This window comes from Dromaius novaehollandiae, chromosome 16, assembly GCF_036370855.1.
Source record: "Dromaius novaehollandiae isolate bDroNov1 chromosome 16, bDroNov1.hap1, whole genome shotgun sequence".
NCBI classification, from domain to species: Eukaryota; Metazoa; Chordata; class Aves; order Casuariiformes; family Dromaiidae; genus Dromaius; species Dromaius novaehollandiae.
The window spans coordinates 16,509,011-16,533,328 of record NC_088113.1 but is presented as its reverse complement, the minus strand read 5'-3'; the positions used below and the strand labels follow the sequence as shown (position 1 = coordinate 16,533,328).

Below are 24,318 nucleotides of genomic sequence, written 5' to 3'. Positions count from 1 at the left end.
ACTGCTGCATGGTTGAAGATATATTTCAAGGTATTTTATGCATAAAACATTAGAATTTAAGTATAGGCTATCCAGTAGACCTTTTCTAATTTGCTGACAGCTTCTCCCAACAATTATGAACAGAAACTTGCAGCTCACTGAGTATGTCCCTATTTGTGAAGAATGTGAATATAATATGAAAAGATGTGTTTGCAGAAAGCTTATGGACTGCAAACTACTCAGTAAATACCCGGAGACTTCTGACATTCTTGGACTTGCATCACTGCAGTTTGATTCTAGAAGTAACTCTTAATAAATAGCACAGTGTTTGTGTTATTTTGATCTTCAAGTTTTATTTTTATTAAGACAAAATAATTTAACAATATAAAGAGAAAAATCAAGGTAGAAGCAACCTGTAGCTATATCATTTTTGTTTAGCTGCACCATTCTGAACAAAATGGTATTTTAGGTACGGCATCTCAGTCAACAAAATATGCAATTTACAGGGCCTTGCAGTCCACCATTGTCAATGCCATTCATGCTTCTTAATCTCTTAACCCAGAACTAACACCCATGTTTGCTGAGCTCTTAATACAAAGCTTCCTAAGTTCAGCTGTTATTTCACCATAACCTCTCAGTCTGTGGTATATGGAAATAAAACTGAAGTTAACGGAAGTCTATCCTAACATATAGTAAAAGAATAGGCCAGTTCACTGTCATTCTGGGCTACAGACTAAATCTGATCACAACCCAACAAATTAGGGAAAGTGTGCAACGTTAATCTATTATCTGTGCTATAAAATCTCAGCATTTGATAAACGAGAAATAAAGTAGGAGAACAAAAATTCATAATTCCTTAAACTAATATTGTTGGATTTTTTTTCCATGCATTTTCTATATCAGTTGTTGTTGTAATGCTACTGAAAATTCTGTGGTCAGGTGTAATATTGTAACATTTTTAGAAAGGGAAAGATATCCTTCATGGCTTATCCTGTATTCTGAAAGAAGAGAATTTTTTCCTAACATTTTTCCCACATTAGAATTTGGAATTGGTATATTATTTTGATTGTGATTTTTGTTTTCTCTAACAATAAATTTACAGACATAATTTGAGGCTAAACATGAAGCCGTCTGTATGGACAACTGCAAGAGTTACCACCCTTTGTAACACATCTGAAAATACAGATATTACATGCGACTTAGTAGTTGGTTTTATCTCTGTTAGTTGTTTCAGCATCTTTTTTTATAAATATGTATTTTTCTAATATGCATTATACTAGATCTCTTTGTGGGTAAAATCTACCTAAGCTTACCTGTGTAGGATTAACGTAAAAGCAATTCCGAATATCCCATGCAGGTTGATCCATAAAAACCCTATGCATGATTCACAATACAAAAACTGGTAGAAATTTAAGTACAAAACTTGAATATAATGTAGAAGGGGAATGGTTTTAATGTTTATCGGTTTAATCAAGCAAGTGAATATATTTGGTCAAATTAAGCTTTATCTAATTGTTTATTCACATAGAAACCAGTGAATTTTAGATTTTGTAGCACAAAACTTTTTGTTAAAAAAAAGGTAAGAAAAGAAAACAAGCTAAGTCATATAGCTTCTTCCCTTTGATAAAATAGCATAATTGCAGTTAAGATTACAATAAAAATGAAAAATTCAAGATTAATTTCTTGGAGCACAATCTGATGAATATAACAAGAAAATCCTTGTCAGAAATTTTACTACAAGGAAATATTAATAGCTAACATCCATAATCTCCAACAGTACTAAAGAACTAAATACTTGAGTAGATCTTGGCGTAAAAGATACAAAACACAAAGCAAGGCATGCTTGTGTAATTGGTCACAAAGAAGCATTAACATTTGTGCAACATGGAAAAAGATCAGCATTTTTGCAGACTCTGCCAGTATCACAGACACTTAGGGAATATATCTTTCCCTTAATGCCAGTGTATCACTCCCAGTACAGATGGCAGTGACTACAAAAAAGAGGAGAGGGGAATACATAGAGGAGAATACAGCCATACCCTTCCAGGAAATCTTAGCTTATATATTGAAGAAGCTGTTGCTATAGTATTGTTGTTAGTGAATAAATACACTACAGCCTTTTAATAATAAAAACACTAGCAGCTAGCACTTGTGGGCTTTATGTAAGACTGGTAAGAGAGTTAACAATACTGGAAACTCCTCATAAATATAGGTTTACCATTTGCATTTAAATGGGTGAAGCCAGCTCCTGCTTTGCTTCAAATAAGCTTTTTTTAAAAAAAAAAGTCTGAGTCCTTGAAATAAAGGTCTCTCTTCAGAAGAGAATGCTGCCTAATGCACTGAGGAATGGCTTTTCTGATCTAAAGGTGCTTTAGAAATGTAGATCAAATTTCCATGGCATTTCCTTCTGTAATGGACCATCATTTGAGCATCTTAGCAGCCTATTTGCTATATTTCTATAACAAGCCTATCTTCGTCATCACTGCTAGTGTCATCATATTCAACTCTGGTTTGCTTCCTCATCATCTCTAAGCCTCTTTTTTTGCATGTCTTGGAAGGTGTTGCAGAATAAGTCTTGAACTCGGGGAACCTGAGAGTAATTGAGGGCTCTTTAAAGGTAGCAGTATTTGTTTCATGTGGCCTTCTGTAGTTATCTGACTGCAGGTAGGTTCCATTCTTGTCCGTATTTCCATGAAGGATTTTTTGAGAAAAGTTTGCACACTCTGTGTATGCTATCTTGGGTAAGTTAGCCCTTGTGTCTGACTCAAGAAGAGACTCTGCTTTTGATCCCAATATATGTGAACATCCAGGTTGGGAACTGGCAGTTGAGTTTTCTTTTGGAGATGAATATGTAATTTCTTCAGTTGGACATTTCTCCTTTCCTGAGGCCTGGATCACCAGGTCTAATGCACCAAATCTTTGACTCTCTGACTCTGTGTTTAGTATGTTTCCCTGGGTTGCTTCTGGACGTAAGGAAAGCGGATCAGTAGTCTCTGAGCTTGTGCTGTCAATCTGCCCATCTGTGCCTGTATTTGGAAAATCAAAAGGACAAGACCAAAAAGAAGATGCCATTGAGTCAGTCCAGACATTTGGCTGTGACTCCCCTGGAACTGATCGCTGGAGCACGAGTGGTTGTGTCACTAAACAGCATATTTCTACGTCATTGTTGACTTGCTGCATGGCAGTATTAACTGTGGATGAAAAGGAATGAGCTGTCACAGATATTTCCAAAGGAGGTGTAATGTTCTGAAAAGAGAAGTTTGTTCTTGTATGTTCCCTGATTTGCCCAGAAATGTCCTGCAGAAATTATGGGGAAAAAAATGTTTATATTTAAAAATTTCAATCTAGAGCAATTCCATGCTTTGTAAAAAGAGTAATTAAGTTGACTATATCAGCATAAGAAATTTACCTCTGCTGTAATTCATATCACCTGGCATAATATCAACTGCAAACCAAGCTATTTATCCTTTTTTTGATGAGGAAAACTTTTTTTCCCAGTGTGTTTGGGGGTGTAATAGGGATATACTTTTTTCTTTTCTTTTTTTTTTTTTTTGGTTAGGTGACAGATCATGGTAGTAATTTATGAATGACAGGGGTTTCAAGCTGCATTCTTATCATCCAAGACATAAAAATACGTATGTATATATATTCTTTTCATTAAGTTATACTTATGTGTGTATAAATATATATAAAAATATTAAAATATATATATATAGCAAAGATGTATATGCAACATGGGCAAAAGGTTTGGGATGAGTCTGCAAGCAATATGGCAGTATCCAAGATGCGGAGATATGTTTATGAAATACAATTACTTTGTAAAGAACATCTTAAGGGTTAGGTTCCTAAATATGATACTGCTTATGTTACACAACAAACCACTGCTTATGCTACAGAAGAACCTAAGAGTCATCCAGCTCAGTAGCTTCTTTCTCCAAGCATGGCTGGTGGAAGTCTACAGAAAAGTGGAAGAACAGGATAAGCAGGGAATACTTTTCCCAGAAGCTGTGCTGACACTGCATACAAAAGCATTGTTTGCAGCATATGCAGACACATCTAAGGCCAATCTACCTAGTGCAGCTATCATCAGTAGCATTGAAACTACAGTACCACAGGCTTCCACAAAGGGGCTAAAGAAGCCCTACTGTGATGCTGCGAATGTATCTGTAGCTGAAGCCCGCGCTTACACTGCTACATGGCCATTTCTATCCTCCTTTCCTTGTTTCAGACTAACCGGCTCTGTCTCCATATGCTATCTGCTACATCTCCTGGCACCTCCACTGGCAGTGCCAACCCATCCTCTGAGAGCAAGCATAGGAAATATCAATTTCAAATCAAACAAGTTTAGCTGTTCTTTTAAAAGAGCAAATTCTAACATTAGTAAGTTTTCATTGTATTTTAGCCCCCAAAATACCTTTAAGACATCATTTTAAAACAAAATCTGGGTTGCAGAAAAAGTAGATAAAACGTCAACTTTAAAACAGCTGAGTATAATTGAAGTTGTAATTAGCAATTTTTTTTGTAATAAGCAGTCATGCACAAATTAAGGTAGAATACCTACTTTTTTATCCATTTTGTCTTTTTGCTTAACATGGGTTAGATTTTCAGCATGGGAAAATATTCCTGAGTTATTCTTTCCTTCTTTCTTCCTTCTGCAAAGTGGCTTGTCTGAGGTGGAACAAGATGCCTCTTTTTGCTGGTGTAGGAAATTTCCTATTGAAAAGAGGAAATTACTGTTATGTTTATTCCACTGATATGCTAGAACTTACTAAGCTTCCCATCATATCACTTAACTAACTTCCATGTATTTATTATTTCATGTACATTTCCAATGTACTTGTCTTTTAAACCTGATACTTTATCTCAACTACTGTATGTATGGCATTTTATTGGCCATTACTGTCTTGCAGAGCAATTGTTATTCATATCTGCTATGAGCTAACACAAGATATCATCTCTGCTTCCAAGATGGTTGTGGTATCAACACCATTTACGTTAATACTGCTAAGTAAAAGTTTGGGGGCCAGGAGCTGTTCATTGAAACACAGAAAGGTGGCAAATTCCTCTAGCAAGTCCACACTCCAAACCCACACCACACCATAAACATATAATCTTGTTTCAGAAACTGAACTGTTTAGGCTTCTAAAGGAAGGTTATTTCAGGACCTCACTGCTCTAGTAGTTTAAAAACTTAATTCCAAGACTAAATTTATTTGTACCCATACTGTGTCTTTCCTTGTGCTGACACTAGTTCTTCTGCCTTCAGTTTAAACTGGGTATCCTCTTCTCTGGCTTCACCACTGCATTGTGGGATGCAGACAACAGTCTTATACTTTTTACCTTAATTTTGCTAGACTAAACAAGCAAATCTCTGACTCTTCTTGCAAGAGGAAAAGAAAACTAACAAGGTATGTTGGTGCAAGTCAAGGAATGGCTAGGGAGTAACTGAATTAGCTGTGTAAAATTCCAAGGTGCACTGGCATATGGTATTGATAAGTAATACTGCTAGAAATCTGTTACTTGATATGCATCTACTTTTCTGAACAACATAATGACCATGTCAGCTTTTCACAGGTAGTACTATATATCTGAACTCTGTGTTAGAACTAAAGCAATTAGGAAAAGGGGGCAAAAGCAAAAGTAGGAAGACAGGACTAAAACCTCTCAGCAAAATCATGCTTTCTTCATTTTACTGGTAGCATTAGCATATGCTAGTCAGTCAGAAGGCCTGCTTTTTATTTATGACTAGAAGTAAAATGTAGTGTCTGGCTGTTAATCATATTATATCAAAGACATGGCTTTACTTCAGTTTTGTAACATGCGTAACAGTAGACCAGAGAACTGAATTCTCAGGGTTTTTTTTCAAAAACTACCTCAAGTAAAGATTGCATAAAGTGCAAAGTTGCAGATATTGTATAATTAACTGATAGTTCTTCTATTTTGAGAAAGGGGGGGTGCAATTCATACTGTTCATATATTTGTATACTGACTTCATTGTGCAACTGAGAATAGCACTGTCATCTGCTTTTGCAACAGTCATAAGCTATTTAATAGCTTTCAGTTTTTGAATACTCTAGTGTTGTAAGAGCTATGTACAATCAAGAGCTAGCTTTTGCATTAAAATGTTACACTAACAACTAGCATTTAACTTGTAGATTAGCTCCATAGTACTTTCAGGTGTCTCTAGTATTTATGTTGCATGTATCCTTACAGAGCCTTTCTTCCTGAATTCTCCAGACTATTTGAATTCTTGACTTTTGATCTGTGTATCTTAAGTACATGCTATAAGCACTCTTTAAATTGTGTTCACCACCTTGTATTGCTCAAATAATCCTTGGTAAAATTTCAAAATGTTCAACAGCAGGAAGCTTCTCTGATGAGTTGCTCTGGTAAACTGTACCTTTTATCATCATAAAATACTCTATTTTGTCCCCTCTTCGTTTTAAACATAATTACTGAGATAACCTATGCAAGATCCTAAAAATCTACCAATCTGTGAAATATGAAGAATGAGGACACAATCAGAAACATTCAAGTGAATTACTTAAGTATTCTTTAGTTAAATTCAAGAGAACATACTAAAAATGTCACCATCATCATCCTGTCTATGCATCCGTGGAATGGGTGTTTTTTTAAATGTATTCAAATTAACTTATTTAGCTGTACTTACAGGCTCAGGCAAATGATATGTAAAGCAGCTAAGAGGCAAAGTTTCAAAATGTGACATTCGTCCCCTCATTATCATTATTTATGACATAAGTGCTTTCCACATATTTCAAGATGTACAGGCAGAAGGGCCACTGTAGTTGAACGGTGTGATCCTGAGACAATGTGTGGTGTTTGTGCAAAATGAATTCATATAATGTCCTGTTCCTTTTCCGCTGTATTTACACAAGAGCAGCTAGGGAGATTCAAGAGAGCATCTTGCACAATGGTGGTTGGTGTGATCAGCAATAAAGAATGTATGCTCAGTGACTGTTGGCTGTTTCAAATTAGTGTCTTTTGGTACCCAAATGCAGAGTAAGTGACAAGAGCATGAACTACCAGTGAGAAAGTGTAGAGCTTTTTCCAGAGGAAGTATGTTGTAACAGTGTCCCTTATAAGTACTTGAAGTAAAAGAGAGGTGACAATGCTAGAATATAATTATCATGTCTAACTATTTTTAAAGTAAATACTTACCTTGTAACTTTGATTGAGGAGAATGACACTTCTTATACTGATTAGATTTACAGGGTTGTGATGGGTAGCCCTTTTTCAAAACATCCACTGCTCTATGTGGAAAACAGTGTTGCTTGCTTAGTCGGTTAGTTTTCAACTGAGCATATCCATGTCCATGCCTCCTCCTGTACCTGTGTTGCAAATAGTACTGTTCTCAGTGAAAAGGTAAACAAACACATGCTATTTAAAAGCAGCCATAGTAGAATAATACCACGGCATCGGGCAAATTTAAGTCTAACAGGAATTTACTACTAGGAAAGAGATCTTAATTTATGTATGCTCAGAAAAATCAGGATGTTGGGCAACAGAGACCCACAATCATTTTATTAAAGCTTTTCCTCAGTAGGGTTTAGTAAATCCTATATCCTTTTCTCTTAGGGAAAAAAAGGATTCAGGAATACCAGCTCCAGAGACCTTTTTCCTATAGCTGGAATTTTAAAACGACACACTTCTCAAATGTTTGAATTACATCAGGATCACCTGTACAAGACTGCATAAATTGTTGGCTCTTTTGCTTTTTTTAATCTCACTTCTGTGCTACCTATTCATCACTAATAAACAACATAAATACTTCAGTCTCTTAGAGAACTCACACTGCAAAATCCAACTGTTTTGTTTTTTTCTCTAGCTAGATCTTTCAGTTAGTCTTAATGATTCAGAACAGAGAATATGTTAAAGGATGTGGGATCAGATTTCCAGACTGAAGTATATTGGAAAGTCCCATTCCTGTATCAGTAGAATCAATCACTATACACAGAGTAATAAATAAATCTAAAAGGACATGCTTATTTAGGTGTTTGTGTATTAGAAACATATATAAACATATAAAACACATATGTATATATGTGTGTATATATGTATACATATATATAACATATAAAACATATATAAACATATATATGTTTCTAATACGTGTGTGTGTATATATATATATATACACACATGTATATATATATATGTGTATATATATATATATTTAGTGATTAACAGTTTGGCCAGTTAGCTACCTAAATGCGTGATCTGGGCTTTCTGGTTCCTGTACCTATATGATACAGCCAAATGTATCAATCTTGAGACCAACAGAACAAAAAAAAAAGTCCTAGAAGAATGACACTAGACTGTTTGGATAGCACAGACCCAAGTCTTCTATTTTTGTTCTTCTGATCCTTCAAAACTGCAGTGTTAGTTGCCAGACTAGATGCTGTGATTAAGTTACTGCTACTGATTTGTTCACAAGGGAGTAATTCTGTCTGGTTTTGGTCATTAAATAAAGTCAGAGGGATGTATGCATACAATATATGTTTCTTATTAAAACAATTCATCAGACATTCTGCTGCCTGTCACTCTTGAAAGATTAAAGGCTAAATCTTCCACTGATATGAACTCCCATTAAAGTCGGAGGAACTGTGCTGATTGATGCAATGGTGCTTTGATAGTTTTATACTCAAATTCTTCCTGCTTTTTATTTAAACTGAGTGATCCTTTAAACTGCAGCTGCTTATGTTAATGTTACAACTTGATATTTATTCTTCTGCATTTGCTTGTGAATACATGTTCAAGATACATATCCACTGAGGACAAAAGGGTCTTGCATGTTCCCTTTCACTGTAATGGGAATAAAAACTGCGGTATTTTGGATCCCTTCAAACACAAGCAAATACTGATAATTTTGACAGAAAAGAACCATTTCTAAGGCATAGTGAGAGTCAACTGACCAGTCATCTTTCTTTGGTATTTGTCTGTTTTGCTTAGAAAAGTCTGTTACTGATAGTAAACAGTACATTCATATTTTTGATAATTTACCTTTATAGAACTGCTACAATATAGGAATAGCTCTCTCTGAGAGATTTATTTTTCTCCCAGGTTCGACCAGGTTGACTTGTGGGGATGCCTTTTTATTTTCTGTGGATTTTATTATACCTATTGTAGCAAAATGATGTCTGTATCCAGTGAAACTGAAAACTATATTCCTTACCATTTGGGGGTGACTTTAATTTTTTTCTGTTTGTGGCTCCTCTTGAGTTTATTTGTTGTGAGTTTTTCCCTTTTGCAAACTATTGTTTTCTTCTTTTGCTCTGAAATATTTGCAAAAGCACCACCAGGAGCTGCTGAGCTTAACTGTTGAGAATATTGAAAAAATTGAAAGCACAGGAAAATCCTGAATTACGTTAATTGAGATATTGGAAATCTATACTAAAAAGCATAGCTCCTGAGCTACTCTGAATTTCTCCTAGAATTTGTGTTAGTTTTTCTAATCACTGTGTCCATCTATTATTATAAAATCAAATTAAAAAACCTCACTGCTTTTGTGTATCTGTTCGGCATTACTGTGTGTACCGTTGTATTCTTTTCATTATACAGAAAGTAAGCTTACTCTTACAAAGCTGTTCTAGGATCTGTACGGATAGACTAGTCTAGCTTCATTTAACATAAAAAAGAAAAGCTTCCAAGCTTTAGAAACACCTTAGAGAGTTTAATGCAATTTGGTTTTGATGACTTTTCGGTCTGTCTTTATGAAGGATTTTCATTATTGCTTCAAATCTTAAAAAATAGAAAATAGAAAAAGAATACAAAAGAAAAAAGAGCAAGCTCTGATACATAGTCTATCTTTGACTTTGAATATCTCCAAGTATAATAGATACTTGATCTTAACTGTCTCCAAAGTTCTATTCCAATGCAAATACTAATTTTAAATGAAAGCAGTGAAATAAATACGCTGTTACAGAAGACTAAATACCCCAAGGGGAAAATTTAAGAAACAGAAATTACACTTTTCTAGCTAAACAGTATTCCTACTTAAATTCTCAAGCAAAAGAAACTTAAATACTCCCACAAAAGTATGTACAGCTCATGCACCGAATGACTAGATAACTAGTCCTATAAAGATGTAACGTGTAAACTCTGTACCCACAAATGCCTGTATATGGCCATGAATACATTTTTGATAATTAGCTCATATTTTTGTAATAAAAGAGGGTTTTTTTTGGCAATTATACCATCTTCAGAAAGGGAACAGGATTAATAATGTTACCTCCTGCATGTGTTGTCCTTTAGAAAAGGATGAAACCAGTGTTTTTAAACTCCTGTTTGTTAAGCCATAGGCCACAGTCTTGCTAATATTTTTCATTTTGAAAAAAGAAATATCGTATTTTGATAGTGTGCATTCATCGCTAGATTCCTTGTCACAGATGTGCATGGAGGAATAAGCAGAGTCTGCATTCCCTTTCTGCTCAGCAGGCAGAGGAAGGCTTCTTGTTAAACAACACCAAGTCAATCGAGGTTCAGCATTCAACGATGGGAAGGTGCTCTTTGTGCTCGATACTGTTAAACTTCCAGAGTAGCAAGTCAAACTATTGTGGGGAAGTGCTGGCAATTCTTTACAGTGAGTAGTGTGGCAATAAAAAGTGCCAAAAGAATGGCAAAAATAAGTAGAGCTGTCTGTTGAGCTCTGAGAATGCTCCACATCCTGCAGCGCTGGTGAAAGGTCCTTAAGGATGCATGGACTGCCGCCTGTGCCCCATGCCAGGATCGCTTGCTCTGGGGTCTTGCTGGAAGCTGCCCTGTGGCCTGACGTCATCACCAGAGAGTTGCTGCCTGAGCAAAGGTGATGTAAAACCCTCTTTTCTTCTTTGATATCCGCTGATATGAAAAAGCCACTTGTATACATAGAAGTAAAACATATTTTCTTTTGGGGGGTCTGTGCAGAAGAAGTAGTTACGCTTATCCACTTGTCTTCAGTTTGCCTTTGGTAATTTAATTTATCTTTGTTGTATTTGTTTTTCCAAGCATCTTTTATCATTTCCTTCTGCCTGAAGTTTTGGTTATAAAAGGTGTTATCTACTGTGGTTAAGATACTTGTGGTTTGTGAGTTGACTGGTGAACAAAACGCTGGAGTTTTCCAGTTTGCCTGTATGTTCCATCGTAGCTCGGCTCTGCTGGCTTTTTGTCTCACTCCAGATTTTAAAGGGGACCAAAACACGTCATTAGAATCAGAACTGAGTGATCTGCTGCTGGAAGAGCAGGGGGGGCTGGTGAAGGTGTCTGTCACAGACACAGATGGTGTAATCTGTTCTGATCTAAGCAGAAGTGACAGATCTGAGGATCTCTTGTCTTGTGGCAATTTAAGGATATATTTTGGAGAAAAGGCATTTTTCTGTGGGACTGGAGTTAACTGACCCGATTGCAGATGATGAATTTTGGCAGATATATCAACAACACTGTCACTGAAAAGCGGTACTTTTCCTTTTGTTTTCACAAGATGTGTTTTGACATCTTTATCTGTTGCATTGTGCAAGGCGAAAGAATTGCAATGACTTCTCCTTAACTCAGGCCCCAGAAATCCCACAAATGAAGCTGTTGAGATCCCTGCTGAATGTGAAAGGTTACTGTCACTATAATTAACAGGGTTTGTGGGGAGTCCGATTGTTTTCATATATTCCGCGCTCTCAGCACCTCCAGAGGTGCTCATTTTTTGTTCTGCTTTACCTGAGAGTTTCATTGGCGCTGTGGAAAGACACTGAGCGAGACTGCAAGAGACTCCCTCCGTTTCGTCTACCGCATTCTTTTCACTACTGGGCCTGGAACAGGACTTTAAAATAATGTTTTCTTTCCTTTCCACTTCAACTTTTGGCTTTTTTCTTTCTGATGGTAAGTTCTGAGATTTCCCTGAGGCTTCTCTATTGCTGTTGCAATGGACCCACAGGGATGCCAGGGCATGCTGGCCGGTTTCCTTATTCCTGTGATGGTTTCCATAACTGTTTGAAGTACTTTTACACTCTGATTCAAATGGACTGGCTTCTTTCCCAGTTTCTTGTGAATCTTCCCAATTGCTACTCTGTACTGGCAAGGAGTCATCATTCATTACGCTGCTGTTCAGCCGACACGGTGTATTTTGAAGCCTGAGCTCACAACTGCTCAGCGCTTGTAATGTGTTGTTGCCACCTGTGTTTGTATCTGTGTCACTGCCACTGAGGTCTCGGGAAGTTTTGCTCATTACTGTATGTGCACCAGCATTTACCGAATGTGATGTTTCCATTACGTAGGTTAAACCGTCTGCAGTTTCCTCCGAGGACATGTTCTGTAGAGCATGATTACCATTAGGACAGGTTTCTGATTTAACAGTGCTTAAATCTGCTGGCACAAGGGAGGAAAGACTGTCACTTAAAGAGCTCCTGCCATTTCTTTCCTGGGTAATTTCAGTACCACTGGCTGATTCCTTTGAATCAGGAGTGAAGCCTGTAATATCTGTAATCTTATTCGCCCTTTGTTTCATTTTCTTGGCGTTTTGACTGCTTTTCATTTTTTGGTAGATTTTCTTAAATGTTTCATCTCCATACATTTGCCATTTTTCTTCAGAGAACATCTTTAATTTCCTTTGATTTTGTTTCTTATTTTTAGCACTTACTACTTCTCCTCCAGCCCCAAGCTTTTTACTCCCTTGCACCTCCTCAGAGGGAGGAGGATAATCAGCTACGTTACTTAGCGGCAGATCATCCACTGCTGTTTGTCTGACGAGTGCTCGGGGATGGCTGCTAGGAAAATCCACCGAATTTGCAGCAAGATTGTTGCTAGGCACCAAACTAGAAGAGCTTGTAGTTACAGACTGCTTAGTAAGGGAAAGGGGGGTTGAGCAACCTGCTTTGTCATGTACCGGTCTGGTGCCCTCCACAAAGGGCAGAGAGTTGCTTCTTGTAACAGGCACAGAGTCTACCGTTGTGGAGAACTGGGTGGGGACTGAATGGAAAAACAGCGGCTTGCCTTTTTCTAGGGGTGCAAAGGTAGATTTTGCTGAGCAAAGGGAAAGATTCTTTCTCCTATTTACATCAAAAGTTCTGATGTCAAAATGGAAGGAGTCTTTGTATGTATAAGGCATTGGCAGATCGATGCTTCCCTGTTTAGAGAGGACAGTTTTTCTGGGCCTAACGTTATCTAGCTGGGTATCATCCACCACACTCTTGTTATGAGAAATAAGCTTTGAGATGTGTTCTTCCAGCCTCTTTTTCTCTAGCATCAGGGCTGTCGCTTTCTCAGCTGAATCTAGCTTTGCACTGCTTCCGGCTGTGCACCTTAAGCTGCTGAAGGCAGTTTCACTTTCCAGTTCAGTGCTGTGTTCATGGAGACTGTGCAGCGGGCTGGATGGTGGCATCTGTTGTTCTGTACTGTCCGAGCGTGACAGATACCCTGAGTCAGTGCTCTCACACTTCTTTAGCTTGCAGTCCAATGGCTTGTAATCCCACTGTTTGTCCGAATAGGTTGCTTGCTGCCTTTGCAACTGGAGGTGCTTACTGGCAGCTGGAGTTCTTTGCTCCTGTATCTTCTTTCTCTGGGGCTGAGCACATTGCAGAACCACTGGAGATGGTAAAGATTCCTTTTCAGGAACCTCTTGATTAATCTTGGAACTAAAGGACTGATTAGTTCTTACGTGATTTTCTGAAGCAAACGATGAATCGCTTGTTGCTGGCAGTGGAAGGTCATTAAAAAGCTTCTTAGTGTCTTTTACAACATTCGTCTCTGAATTTACTTGTTTAATCTGCACCCCCTCATCTTCACGGGCACTACTGTGTAGTTTGGTGCCTTGGTGTGATGTGACACACTCTGTTGCTTTCTCATTTTGCTCCAATATGCCACTGTTGTCAGAGTCTGAGGGTAGTCTGGTATTGTTGACGTGTGTTTGTGTTCGTCGGTGTTTATACAAATTACTTTGAGTTTTAAATGCAATACCACAAGTGGTGCATGGAAAGGGCCTCTCTCCTGTGTGAGAGCGAATATGTTTCTCAAGGACACTTGGCTTCAAACAGTCTCGTCCACAGTGTTTACAGATGTATTTCCCAGCATTTTTTGATTTTCCTGCGTTTCCAATAGATGCATTTACACAAGAATTTGGTGACAATAAAACTGGTAAAGTGCTCACTATGTTTAATGTTAGAGTTTGCCCAAGCTGTTTTTGAAAAAGTGATTGAGGCTGATCTGTCCTTTCTGAAGGAACAAGTGGATTCAGGATTAGAGGTATGTTACTGCTGTCTAGATTTACACAGCTTCTGCCAGTCACTGCCTGACTGTTTGGCTGAAAGCATCCTGGCTGGACAGGCTGATACAGCGGTATGGTGAGGGCTTTCAGATAGACAGGCTGTGCCAGCGCTGGCTCCGGCTGGGCAGTCGCGCTGCTCTGGCTGCGGCCAGACGAACCCTGTGCAGGCTGGAGAGACGAGGCTGGAACTGGCTGCTCTGCTAGTGCAGCTGTAAAACAGGAATGCTTCTGTGCCTCCATTTCAAAGATAATCTACCACATATTCATGTATCTGTAGGGGAAAAAAAAATAGGGAAGAATCCTCAGCTAGCTAAATAAAATAAATGTTTCTTTTTTTTATTACTGTGTATAACAATAAGCCAACCACCGGACTGGGAAAGGTAGCACTTAAGAGTATGGCAGTCTTATATACTTGCATTATACAGAGAATAATTACTTCATTCTCCAATTACATTGATTAATCTTTCATTTCTTAGCTAGGGTGGTTTAGTACAGTGTAAAGAATGATAAAGAATGCACTTAAAATCTATTATAAGTACCCACGGAAATAAATCCAAGTATCAAATTTGCAAATGGAAGGTGCTATAAAAACAGCAAATATATTTGTTATATTACTCTTGGCACCCCACAAATAATACAGTTTTAATTTTCTGGAACCATATTCACATGACATATTTATATTGTGTTCTTTTAATTTAATCCAGAAAGCACAACATTTTGAAAAAATTAAGTGGTACTTAACTTAGCATTTAACACAGATTGGACAGAATAATAATTCACTGTCTAAAAATCCTGTAGTCTTGGAAAGTTAAAGTTTAAGGGATTAGTCAGATTTAGTGCTGTTAACATATAAACACGGAACAATTCAGGTTGGAAGTACAGCCAGCTCTGTAGTCAGGATTTTATCCTGTCTGGTTTTGAAAAAAGTTGAGAATACAGACTGCAGAACCAGTTTGGGCAACCTGTTGCAAACACACAACATTATACATGGCTGCATGTAATCTGTGTCCCAGTTTAAGTAAGCTCAGGCTCAACACACTGCCACAGCTGATGTAACACGAATATGCAGAAACAAAAGGAAACTAACGTCCTGTTTTACCAGTAAGGCTTATGTAAATACATGCAAAGTAGAACAGATGTATCTTAACAAAATAGTCAGATAATTTAAAGCTGTCTTTTGTATTTTAGCCCAAATTTATTTTGTCTAATTAAAGGGAATGCTGTGGCATACTGTTTATTTTTAGATATCTTCAATCCCAGCTTGAAACGTTTTGTAGGTGCAGTTTTTGGAAGAAGTGAAGCCATTCTTATGAAAATCTGTCCAACATATTCAGGTTTGGTGCTGGTCCAGACTACTTTTTGTTTTAACAAAACTTTAGCTAGTCTTTTTTTTTTTTCCTTAGAAACAAACTCAGAAACTATCAAAATAAGATAGTTGAAAATTACTTTTGAAAGAGATGATATAGACAGCCGTGTAATCTCTTGTAATTATAGTTTGTGTGAAAATTAGAAGGCAATCTGTGAATGATTATTCAAAATTTTATTCAGCTATATTCACAACTCTCTATCTATTGGCTGTTAAGAATAATAGCCTGTTCTTGTGCAAACAGTCACAAAAAGCACATTTGAACTAACGTAATCAGTGGCTAAATGTCAAATCTGCAATTTGCTGCCTTACTGCATAGTCAGTGGTGGTGTTTCTATTCCCTTCTTGGATCATTTTAACCATTACTGGAAACAGTAAGCACTCTCCTCAAAAGTGTTGCTGGAAATTTGGACTAGAGCCACGTGACACACACCCTATGTCAATTCTGTTACCATTATTTAAAGTAATATCTCTGTTATATAGAGTTACTGAAGAAATTTGTGGAAAAAAATAAGATAATTTTGCAAATAATTCATATAAAGGAGAAATAGCAATCTCAGTGAAATTACTGGTTTTTAAACATTCCTCAATTACTGTTGAAGCAGCTGATAAGGCAAAGATCCAAGAGAAGTTCACTTACTTCCTAACTGTCTCACTCACATGTCACATGAAAAAAAGGGGAAGCTGTGGAAATAACTTTTTATTAATGACAGGAGGACACAGGTTAAGGTTAATGGGTTATGTGCTCAGTAATAAATTTAATTAGTATCTTAATCAATAGACTAGGAATTTGGGTTGTTTTCATAATAAATGTATGCACCACTGAAAGAGCAAACCTCTCGGTTAACACTCTTCTGCAAATGAAAAGGTTTTGCATATTAGGATATTGCCTTTAATCACACTGTAGAGGGCCTATAATCCGATGGTAAAGGATGGTTTAAATTATGTTTTTCCTTATGTGTAGCTCACAAAACAACTGTAAATATTAGTCTTCTTGAGCAAAGAAAAAACAACGTACCTAATGCCTGATACATTTCACTGCATGCTCGCAACCTGCACCACTTCTGGAAGTTGTGTCGCTGGCTGGTAACTCACGTTTCACAGCCACGGCTCCTTCCAGTTCCGCCCTGATCTAACCCATTTGCTTACACACAAAGTGGAAAAGAGGAGGCAAAACTAGCTATGCAGCCCCTCAGGTGTGTTCTCTGACCTTCCTTCTGGTCTCGAGCAAGGACAGGAGAGTCGCACTGCGCAGGAAGTGCCACGACAGCCCTGCTGCTGATCCACTGAAGTAGCGAGAAGCTTGCCACCAACTGCAGTGAGCTCTGGGTTAGACCATTTATGAAACAGAGACCACCGCCTCGTGGGATTCTTCTTCTTCACTCAAAGATCGTAATTAACCATAATAAAAATCCCAGAAAACACAACCTGCAAAATGAACAGATCCACACACAGCAATGTGTTACATTTTGCCTCTTCCCTTCTTTCTCATGGATTTTGTAAATTAAACGCAGTTATCAAGCATGGATTTTTCTTGTCCACTTTACAGATTTCCGCATGGAACAGTGAGTTAAGTGGCTTTATAATATAGGTATTGACTATACTGATAAGAGAATGTTAAAAGAATATGGCTTATAAAGGGAATTAAGTCATTATCCTTCCTGTGCAGTGTGGTTAGCACTACAGGATTAAAGTGGATTTCTCTAATTTGCAAAATGAGAATATGGACATTTCAAGCCCGTTTAAGCTGTTTTTTAAGCCATACAGTCACCTTTATATAGCAATTCAGCTACTGTAAATTTTACTGATAGGTGGATACTGTGATAACAGGAGCACTGAAAATACCAGGCATTGTACAGACATAAACCATAATATTTCCAGAAAAAACACATGTAATAGCCACGCGTAATTTATCTGCACAGCGCAGATAAATTGCAATTGTAGTTGCAATAAAAACAGGAGCAAGTGATCAGGCATGAGACAATGGTACTCATAAAGTAAGCATGCTGTTGTTTTTCTAAAGATGTGAAAATAACTAAAAGTTGAGGGAAAAAGATAATGTTCAGGAGATAAGATGCGAAGAGGGTGAGGGAACACTATGTGGCTAAAGCATCTAACAACTAAACCACAACAGATGAAACCGATCGCAAGGAAGAAAAGGAATTTGAGCTCCCCTCCTTCCTCTGGAGAAGTGTGGAACTGAGTAGTTATGTGTCAAGCAAGATAAGCCTGCTCCAGCGTCACAAAGCACGTTCTCTCTTTGAACACCCACTTTGTATGTATAGCTGATGGGTATTTCAAGGCCAGCCTGTAAGTTAGTAAGACTTATCGTGGACAGATGTTTTAAATATGAATCCTGTAGTTCCCAAGTACCAGAATATCTGTGTAATTTCACATACAGGGCCCAAAATACAGTACAATCCTGAGAATAGTTTCAGTGCTCTGTAATGTTCCATATGGAAAAATCAGGATTTTTTTCATGTTAATCACAAGCTAATGGCTACAGAAAATTTAAAGGAAATTTTAGCTAATGCTTAACAATTAAGCTGAACTATGATAAACAAGTTTCATAATTTTAATATTTTAATAATATATTTCGACCAGCTGTGGTAGTTTGCTGCTTTTCACAGCAAGTGATACTTTGCTGTGAAACATACTGTCTTTATAAGTGAATCTTCTGTGCCTTGTATTCTGGTGTGGTGAATAAGATCACACTTTCCACATCTGTAGTTTCTCTATAGAAAAAGCCACTATATTTCTTTACACATTGACAAAAATAGCTTTTCTCAAATTACTTCTACTCCAAGGCTAATTCTGGATAGTCCTTGCCTAAAACAGAAAATCTTCCTTTGTTGATTATCCCCTAAGTTCTGTTACTATCTCCTACATGATGTTCTGAGCTCAGTTTGCTCTGAAGTAACTTGTAGCATTGACCTACTAGTGGAAAAAATGAATCCTACTTAGACAAGGAAAGTTTTCCAGTTAACAAAACTAAAAGCAGGATTTGGCCTGTCCAGAATTTTTTCAGTGAGTTTCTTCAGTTATTAGAAAGTTATCATAAATGGTCAATAAAATTCCATTGAAATGCAATTATTTTGTCCCTCATTTGAATTATACTTTCAGGTACCCAGCATAGGTAAGTCTGTGTAACACAGTCAAGTCAATGGAGTAGTTTCAGATGACAAATCAACATAACAGAACCTGTCTTATTCTGTTAACCAGTATAAGCAATACAATTTAAATGTAATGTGTTCCCCTTTCCTGTATAAATTTATTCTTTATCACACATGTATTTTATAAAGCTTACTTCATTTTATCAGCACTGTTGTAAGAATCTCAGATTATACTACCAAAAGATTTTTTTTTGTCTTCTGCATGTCACATGTAATCACACTATTAACTGTCCATCATTATTACTAAAAACATTCAAGGAACATGTAACAACAAATTTCCTGTGCTTGTATATGACTTTTTTGACACCACTGTGAAGAGCATCATAGTCTTTAAGCAGATGCAGTGCTCGATCTCCTTGTTTTACATGTCCAGACACAATACAGTTAGTTTATTTTTGTAACCATACAGAAGCAGCTTTTTGACATGCTGTACATAAATAATGTACTATATTGTACTAGAAATCTTTGCCTTTTTTAAAAGTTTTCTGTGATTCCTACCTCAGATATAATACTGTAGAGCATACAGAAGAGGAATTCTCTTTTGTCTATAAATAATTTCAGTTTACGTACCGTTTATTGAGCCAGCCATTTCAGTAAAAGAAGTCTCATTTCTGTCAATACCTGATGCAAGCAGAGAGAGAAACAAGGGCAAAGACTTAAAAGATCAGAAGTAGGAAGTTGTTTCTCTTTTCTACCTTGTGTCATAGTAACAACCTTCAGAAAACAGGAAGAGATAAAACTGAAGAAAATAAAGCAGCATTTCAGTTTCTTCCTGTCAGTTATCATTATTCATCTAGCAACCTATAAACAGAATCAGCTGTCTTTGAAATGTAGGCATTTTGTACACTGCTTTATCAGTTGCATCATTCAGTGAAATATACTGAAGTGATACAGTGGTAGAAATATTCTCTTTACACCCCTAAAGGTAATTTGCTTGTAACTTTATAAAATACGTAGTAAAAATAGCTCTTAAAACATGCTGGAAAAGAAAACAATGGAGGCGGGAAGACACTTGCTAGATATGAAATGCCAGACTTTTACAGAGTGGGTATAATCCACCAGGTTCTAATGGTGCCTTGCAATGGGGTAGGAAGCAGTAACCAGGAGGCAAAATGCTTCAACAATGCTTAACATACCTCCCCAGATTTGTGAGAAACTGTAGGGAAAACAGGATGAGACACTGTCAAGAGTAGTGAAAAGATCATTTCAAGAGTTTAGATCATGTGAGTTGACTTTATTAAGCTTCCTCAAACAAAAAGGATAGCACAGCCCAGATGTTCCTGTTACGGGACAGCTGTTCTTTAGGTATACCTCTGTTAAAATATTGATTGATTGAAATGTCTAACCCCTACACTGCTGTTAGACTGAGTAAATCCTAAACTGCAAGAGTCATTCCTCATAATTTTACAAAATCAGCATATCGGGCATGTACAAATTCCTTAGCAACATTGTATTTTGGAAAATGTAGCTTTTAATCTTTTTTTTTAGTTAACATCATGTGTACTACTGATCTGTATCACAAATGCCAAAATGCTAAAGCTTACCACAATGAGCATCTGTCCGTGTCACGTAACTAGAGCCTGCATCTGCTGTTGTAAACTGGATACTGGTGAACTGTAATACTTCTGATTGTTTGTACAAACTCCACTTTACTGGGAGTCCTTTCCTTTAGTAATTCAGATAGTTGACTAATGTTAGAGATGTAAATGGATTTTAATTCCACACAGTTTTATCAATCTTGGATTGCTTTCAATTTGTTTCTGGACCCTATTTTAGTAGGTCTCTAATTTGGGGGACAGAAATATTTCTGTTTTCTCATTCTTCCTATCTTTCTTGCCTGTCATTTAGTTACTGAGGGGAAATAAACTCTTACCAGGGCCAAGTATTGTAGCTTAAGACCCTTCTAGTTTCTATCATACCCTGAAACACTTCTAACAATAGTTAAAGGTATTGCACACACTTAAAATCAGTGAATCTAGAAAACTACTTGCCATTGGGAACTGCTTGCAATGACTCATGCTTCTGGTTCACAGACTCGTCCTGTCCATATGGATAAAAGTAACTAAATGCAGCAACTAGTCTCAGCTCTGCTGGGAGGTAATTACTTAGAGGAATGGATTCTCCCATATAAGACTCTGCTACAGTCAACAAACTAATGGAGTTACAGATACACATCTTATAACAGGAAAACAGAATAACTGGCACTAAACAGAAATGATCCAAAGACATGATTATGGGCATTTTGTAGAACCAGTCAAAATTAGTTTCTCTACACTTTTATCACATATCTTAAGACAATTGTATTTTATTTCACTTTGAGACTATTATTTGGAGTTACAATGAGCTTACTTAAAAAGGACGCTTACTTTGAACAGTACTAATAATTCCAGCAATATGCTGGAATTACTGACAACTCTCAAACATATATGAGCTTTTAAATTTCATCATTTAGAATACCATCAGTAGCATATTAAATTCTAAATGCTAAACTGGCAAACTTCTTATCCCGGGGCTTAAAGGAATAAATAAAGCAAGTTACAACTAAAGCAAGTGATTGAATTAATTTTTTCCACCATCACACAGGCTTCAGGGCTCAGCTGAGTGTTTTGAAGCTTGATCTGAAATTCCTAAATCCTCAATAAGAGAGTCTGGAATCAGGCTCCTGCCACAGAATGCTATGATTCCTCCCATTTATATAGGTGAACAGATTACTGGAATGACTACAAGTAATTTGCACTGTACACTTAATAAAGAGGACCAGTATTATACTGCATTAGTTCTGTTTAAAATTAAGTGATTTTGTTTTCTGCTTTAAACCAATCTATTTTTAGGTGTCACTTCCTAAGCTAGCATCTCTACGGAAGATTACATATATTCATTCAAGTTCAAAACATTATCCTGCTCAGAAAAAAAAAAAAAAAACAATTAACTTCAGTTGGCCCAAGATCCAGCATAATAGCTATTTTATCGATATATAAACCTACTGTCAGGTAGTACAGAGTAGGGAATATGTGGTGCTGACAAACTCACTACACACTTAATTCAGGTCTTGATGAGGATTTGTAGAGATCAAGCCCACATACTGTTAGCATGCATTTCCAGATTCCACGAACTGGCTGAAAGGGCTCCTTCCCAGGTATCTAAAACCCGGTATCCTTTTCCTGTACTTTTCAAAGACTTTTTAGAGTCAAAGATGGGATCAAGTGAAAGTACAGCAATAAGCATGCTTCTTATATGAGTAAGCTAATACATTTCAAAAATCCTGTCAACTACATGTTTTAAAGTAGTTTACAAACTTAAATGAAGAGGAAGTATCCCATGAGATTGTTAACTGTAATTTTTTATATGAGGAAAAAGATGCTGAGAACAGCACTCAGTATCTTACTGTCAGCAGAAGATAAAGATACTGGAAATATCACTCCCAGTTGCCAGTCTGCCACTGACTGCTAGCACAGGGTGCCCAGTACTTATGAAGAAGATCCCTTTGACTGACTAAATGATACTTCTATGTAAATATAATGAAGTAGTTATGAACTACAGGGCCAGAAATAAATTTCATACAGGTACTTCAAACACTACTTGTTCAATGCAACGGAAAATGTTTATGAGTATACTCTAATTCTGGAGATTTCTAGACCTCAGTTCAAACTAGCAAATGGACCTGATACATTCTCTGATTAGCCCAGAAATGACTGTTAGTCTTGTTTTATTTTAAAACTATTTCTGCCTTTGCTCTTTTCTCAGTTAGACTTCATATCTTGAAATGTCTCATAACAGAAGTATTGACTTCACATTTTTACTTGTTCTTAAGGGATCTGATCTGAGAAGACTGCAAGTTCTGCCAGCAGTGTGCAGACTTCTCATAACTTTATTACCAAAGCTGGGAGCTTCAGTCCCCTGCAGGATCAGGATGAAAATGTGTAATTACCTAATTTTCTGAAACCCTAATAGTCTTTCAGTGATAACATTTCTTGCTCAAATTCTGACTTTGGAAAATTTTGCTACTTGTTGTGAAATCATTGTTCCTGAGGATTTGCTCTGCTTCATCTGTGACAGAAGTACAAAGCATCTAGAAAACAAGCTTATCAAACTTTGAAATTCTGGCACTGGATCCGGTGGACAAATATTTTTGATATTACACTTTCATCATCGTTGTGTTATATCAGCTAAACTTTTTGTTCATTTTTGTAAACACTTTACCAGAATATTAAAAATCTGATAGAACACATTAATATAATATGCCATACAAAACGTACCAGCTGATCTTAATGATCTCTAGAACCTTTCATTGCAAAATAGCACGAACTGTGTTTTGATTGTTATTAAATATGCACTGTTTTGTATCTTTTTGATTATCCTTTTCTTGAATATCTGCAAGTGAAAATATCCAAAAGGCTTAACATCAGTAAGAATACTGTTAGCTAAAATATATTCTAGTGTACAAGTACAACATTGCTTTGGCCCTTTTGATGTCTTCATGCTATTTGTATAGGAGATTATTCCCTATTCTACTTCTTATACTGCTACTCTTCTCAGTTCCAGTCTTAAGAAATGCTTTCTAGTTTATTCTATGGCTTTATTTTAAATTTACATCTCTTCTTTCTAAAGAGATGTGTATCTAACACATCTGTTATTTTTGCAACACTGTTGGTGGCTTCACAATGACAAAAACAGATTTGTTAATGCTTAAAAAATTTAAAAACGTCAAAGGATTTCCATTCTTTTGTCCTTTCATGAAACTCGCTCCTGTGCATTTCCCTTGTTAGGAAAGAGTTAAAAACCTCCAGCCAGCAGTCTGTAATCAACAGGTTGCGCTAACAGAAAAATAATAACCCTAATCCATCTTTTAAAGTTTAGGAGGTTGGACTAAATGATGAAAAAATACTGATTAAAGCCTTCTTAAAAATGGAAGTGGGGCTGCTATCAAAATGCTATGTATTTTAGGAAAAAATCCCTCTCATTCCTAATTGAAATAACCATTACATTAAAACAATTATAACTTAATAATCTTTCTCTTACCATCTATAATTGAATTATATCTCTGTCTATAGAAAATGATAAAATATTTGCTAACCTTTAGGTGGCCAATTCACAGGCAGGTGGAAAGGTTCAGGTCTCTCTGGAATAGCGTTGAAACAAAAGAAGCATCCTGTTTTCCTTTTTCAATGTCTTTCTCTTTTCTTTTTAAGCAATTGAAAATTGAAGGGTGGGTGGTGGGGTGGGTGCAAAGAGGAGAGGGGGTGAAGTGAGCCCACGCTTAGAGTGGGAAGAGTTTTAATGGCCGTTGCTGGTAATATGGTTTGCCTGCTACAGTGTCTGCACTACTGCAGCTCTGTGTGGGCGTAAAGAAATGACACGACTGGGTTTCAAACCATTACACTGAAGATTTGCAAACAGTTAAAAAAAAAACCAAAATCACCAGGCACCAATGAAAAATGATTACTTTTTTTTCTTTTCTCTTTTTCAAAAGTTTTTTTTTAATCTTAATAAATGTAATCTACTCAGATTTCCTTCTGGGCCTCTAAAATAAACAATGTAAATTAAATATTTAGGAAG

At 36.8% G+C, this 24,318-nt stretch overlaps 1 protein-coding gene across 1 annotated transcript; it reads right to left on the bottom strand.

The window, feature by feature from the left end:
• Positions 1–324: 324 nt before the first annotated feature.
• ZNF831 (zinc finger protein 831) lies at positions 325–23,893 on the bottom strand. Its single transcript, XM_026105313.2, has 8 exons — positions 23,837–23,893; positions 19,333–19,383; positions 16,800–17,017; positions 10,228–14,494; positions 9,172–9,314; positions 7,158–7,327; positions 4,541–4,692; positions 325–3,276 (listed from the first exon to the last, which is right to left on the bottom strand). Exons 4-8 carry the CDS (start codon positions 14,461–14,463, stop codon positions 2,428–2,430), a joined length of 5,550 nt encoding a protein of 1,849 aa, XP_025961098.2. The 5' UTR covers positions 14,464–14,494; positions 16,800–17,017; positions 19,333–19,383; positions 23,837–23,893; the 3' UTR covers positions 325–2,427.
• Between the last annotated feature and the right edge of the window lie 425 nt (positions 23,894–24,318).

What these genes read in the sequence shown, in the direction of transcription:
- ZNF831 (XM_026105313.2), bottom strand. Translation starts at nt 14,463, where the DNA reads ATGGAGGCACAGAAGCATTCCTGTTTTACAGCTGCACTAGCAGAGCAG. An exon ending in ATTAAAGTCACCCCCAAATG is followed by an intron (nt 7,328 to 9,171) that starts GTAAGGAATATA and finishes TTTGCAACACAG; the next exon opens with GTACAGGAGGAGGCATGGAC. An exon ending in AAGACAAAATGGATAAAAAA is followed by an intron (nt 3,277 to 4,540) that starts GTAGGTATTCTA and finishes TAATTTCTGCAG; the next exon opens with GACATTTCTGGGCAAATCAG.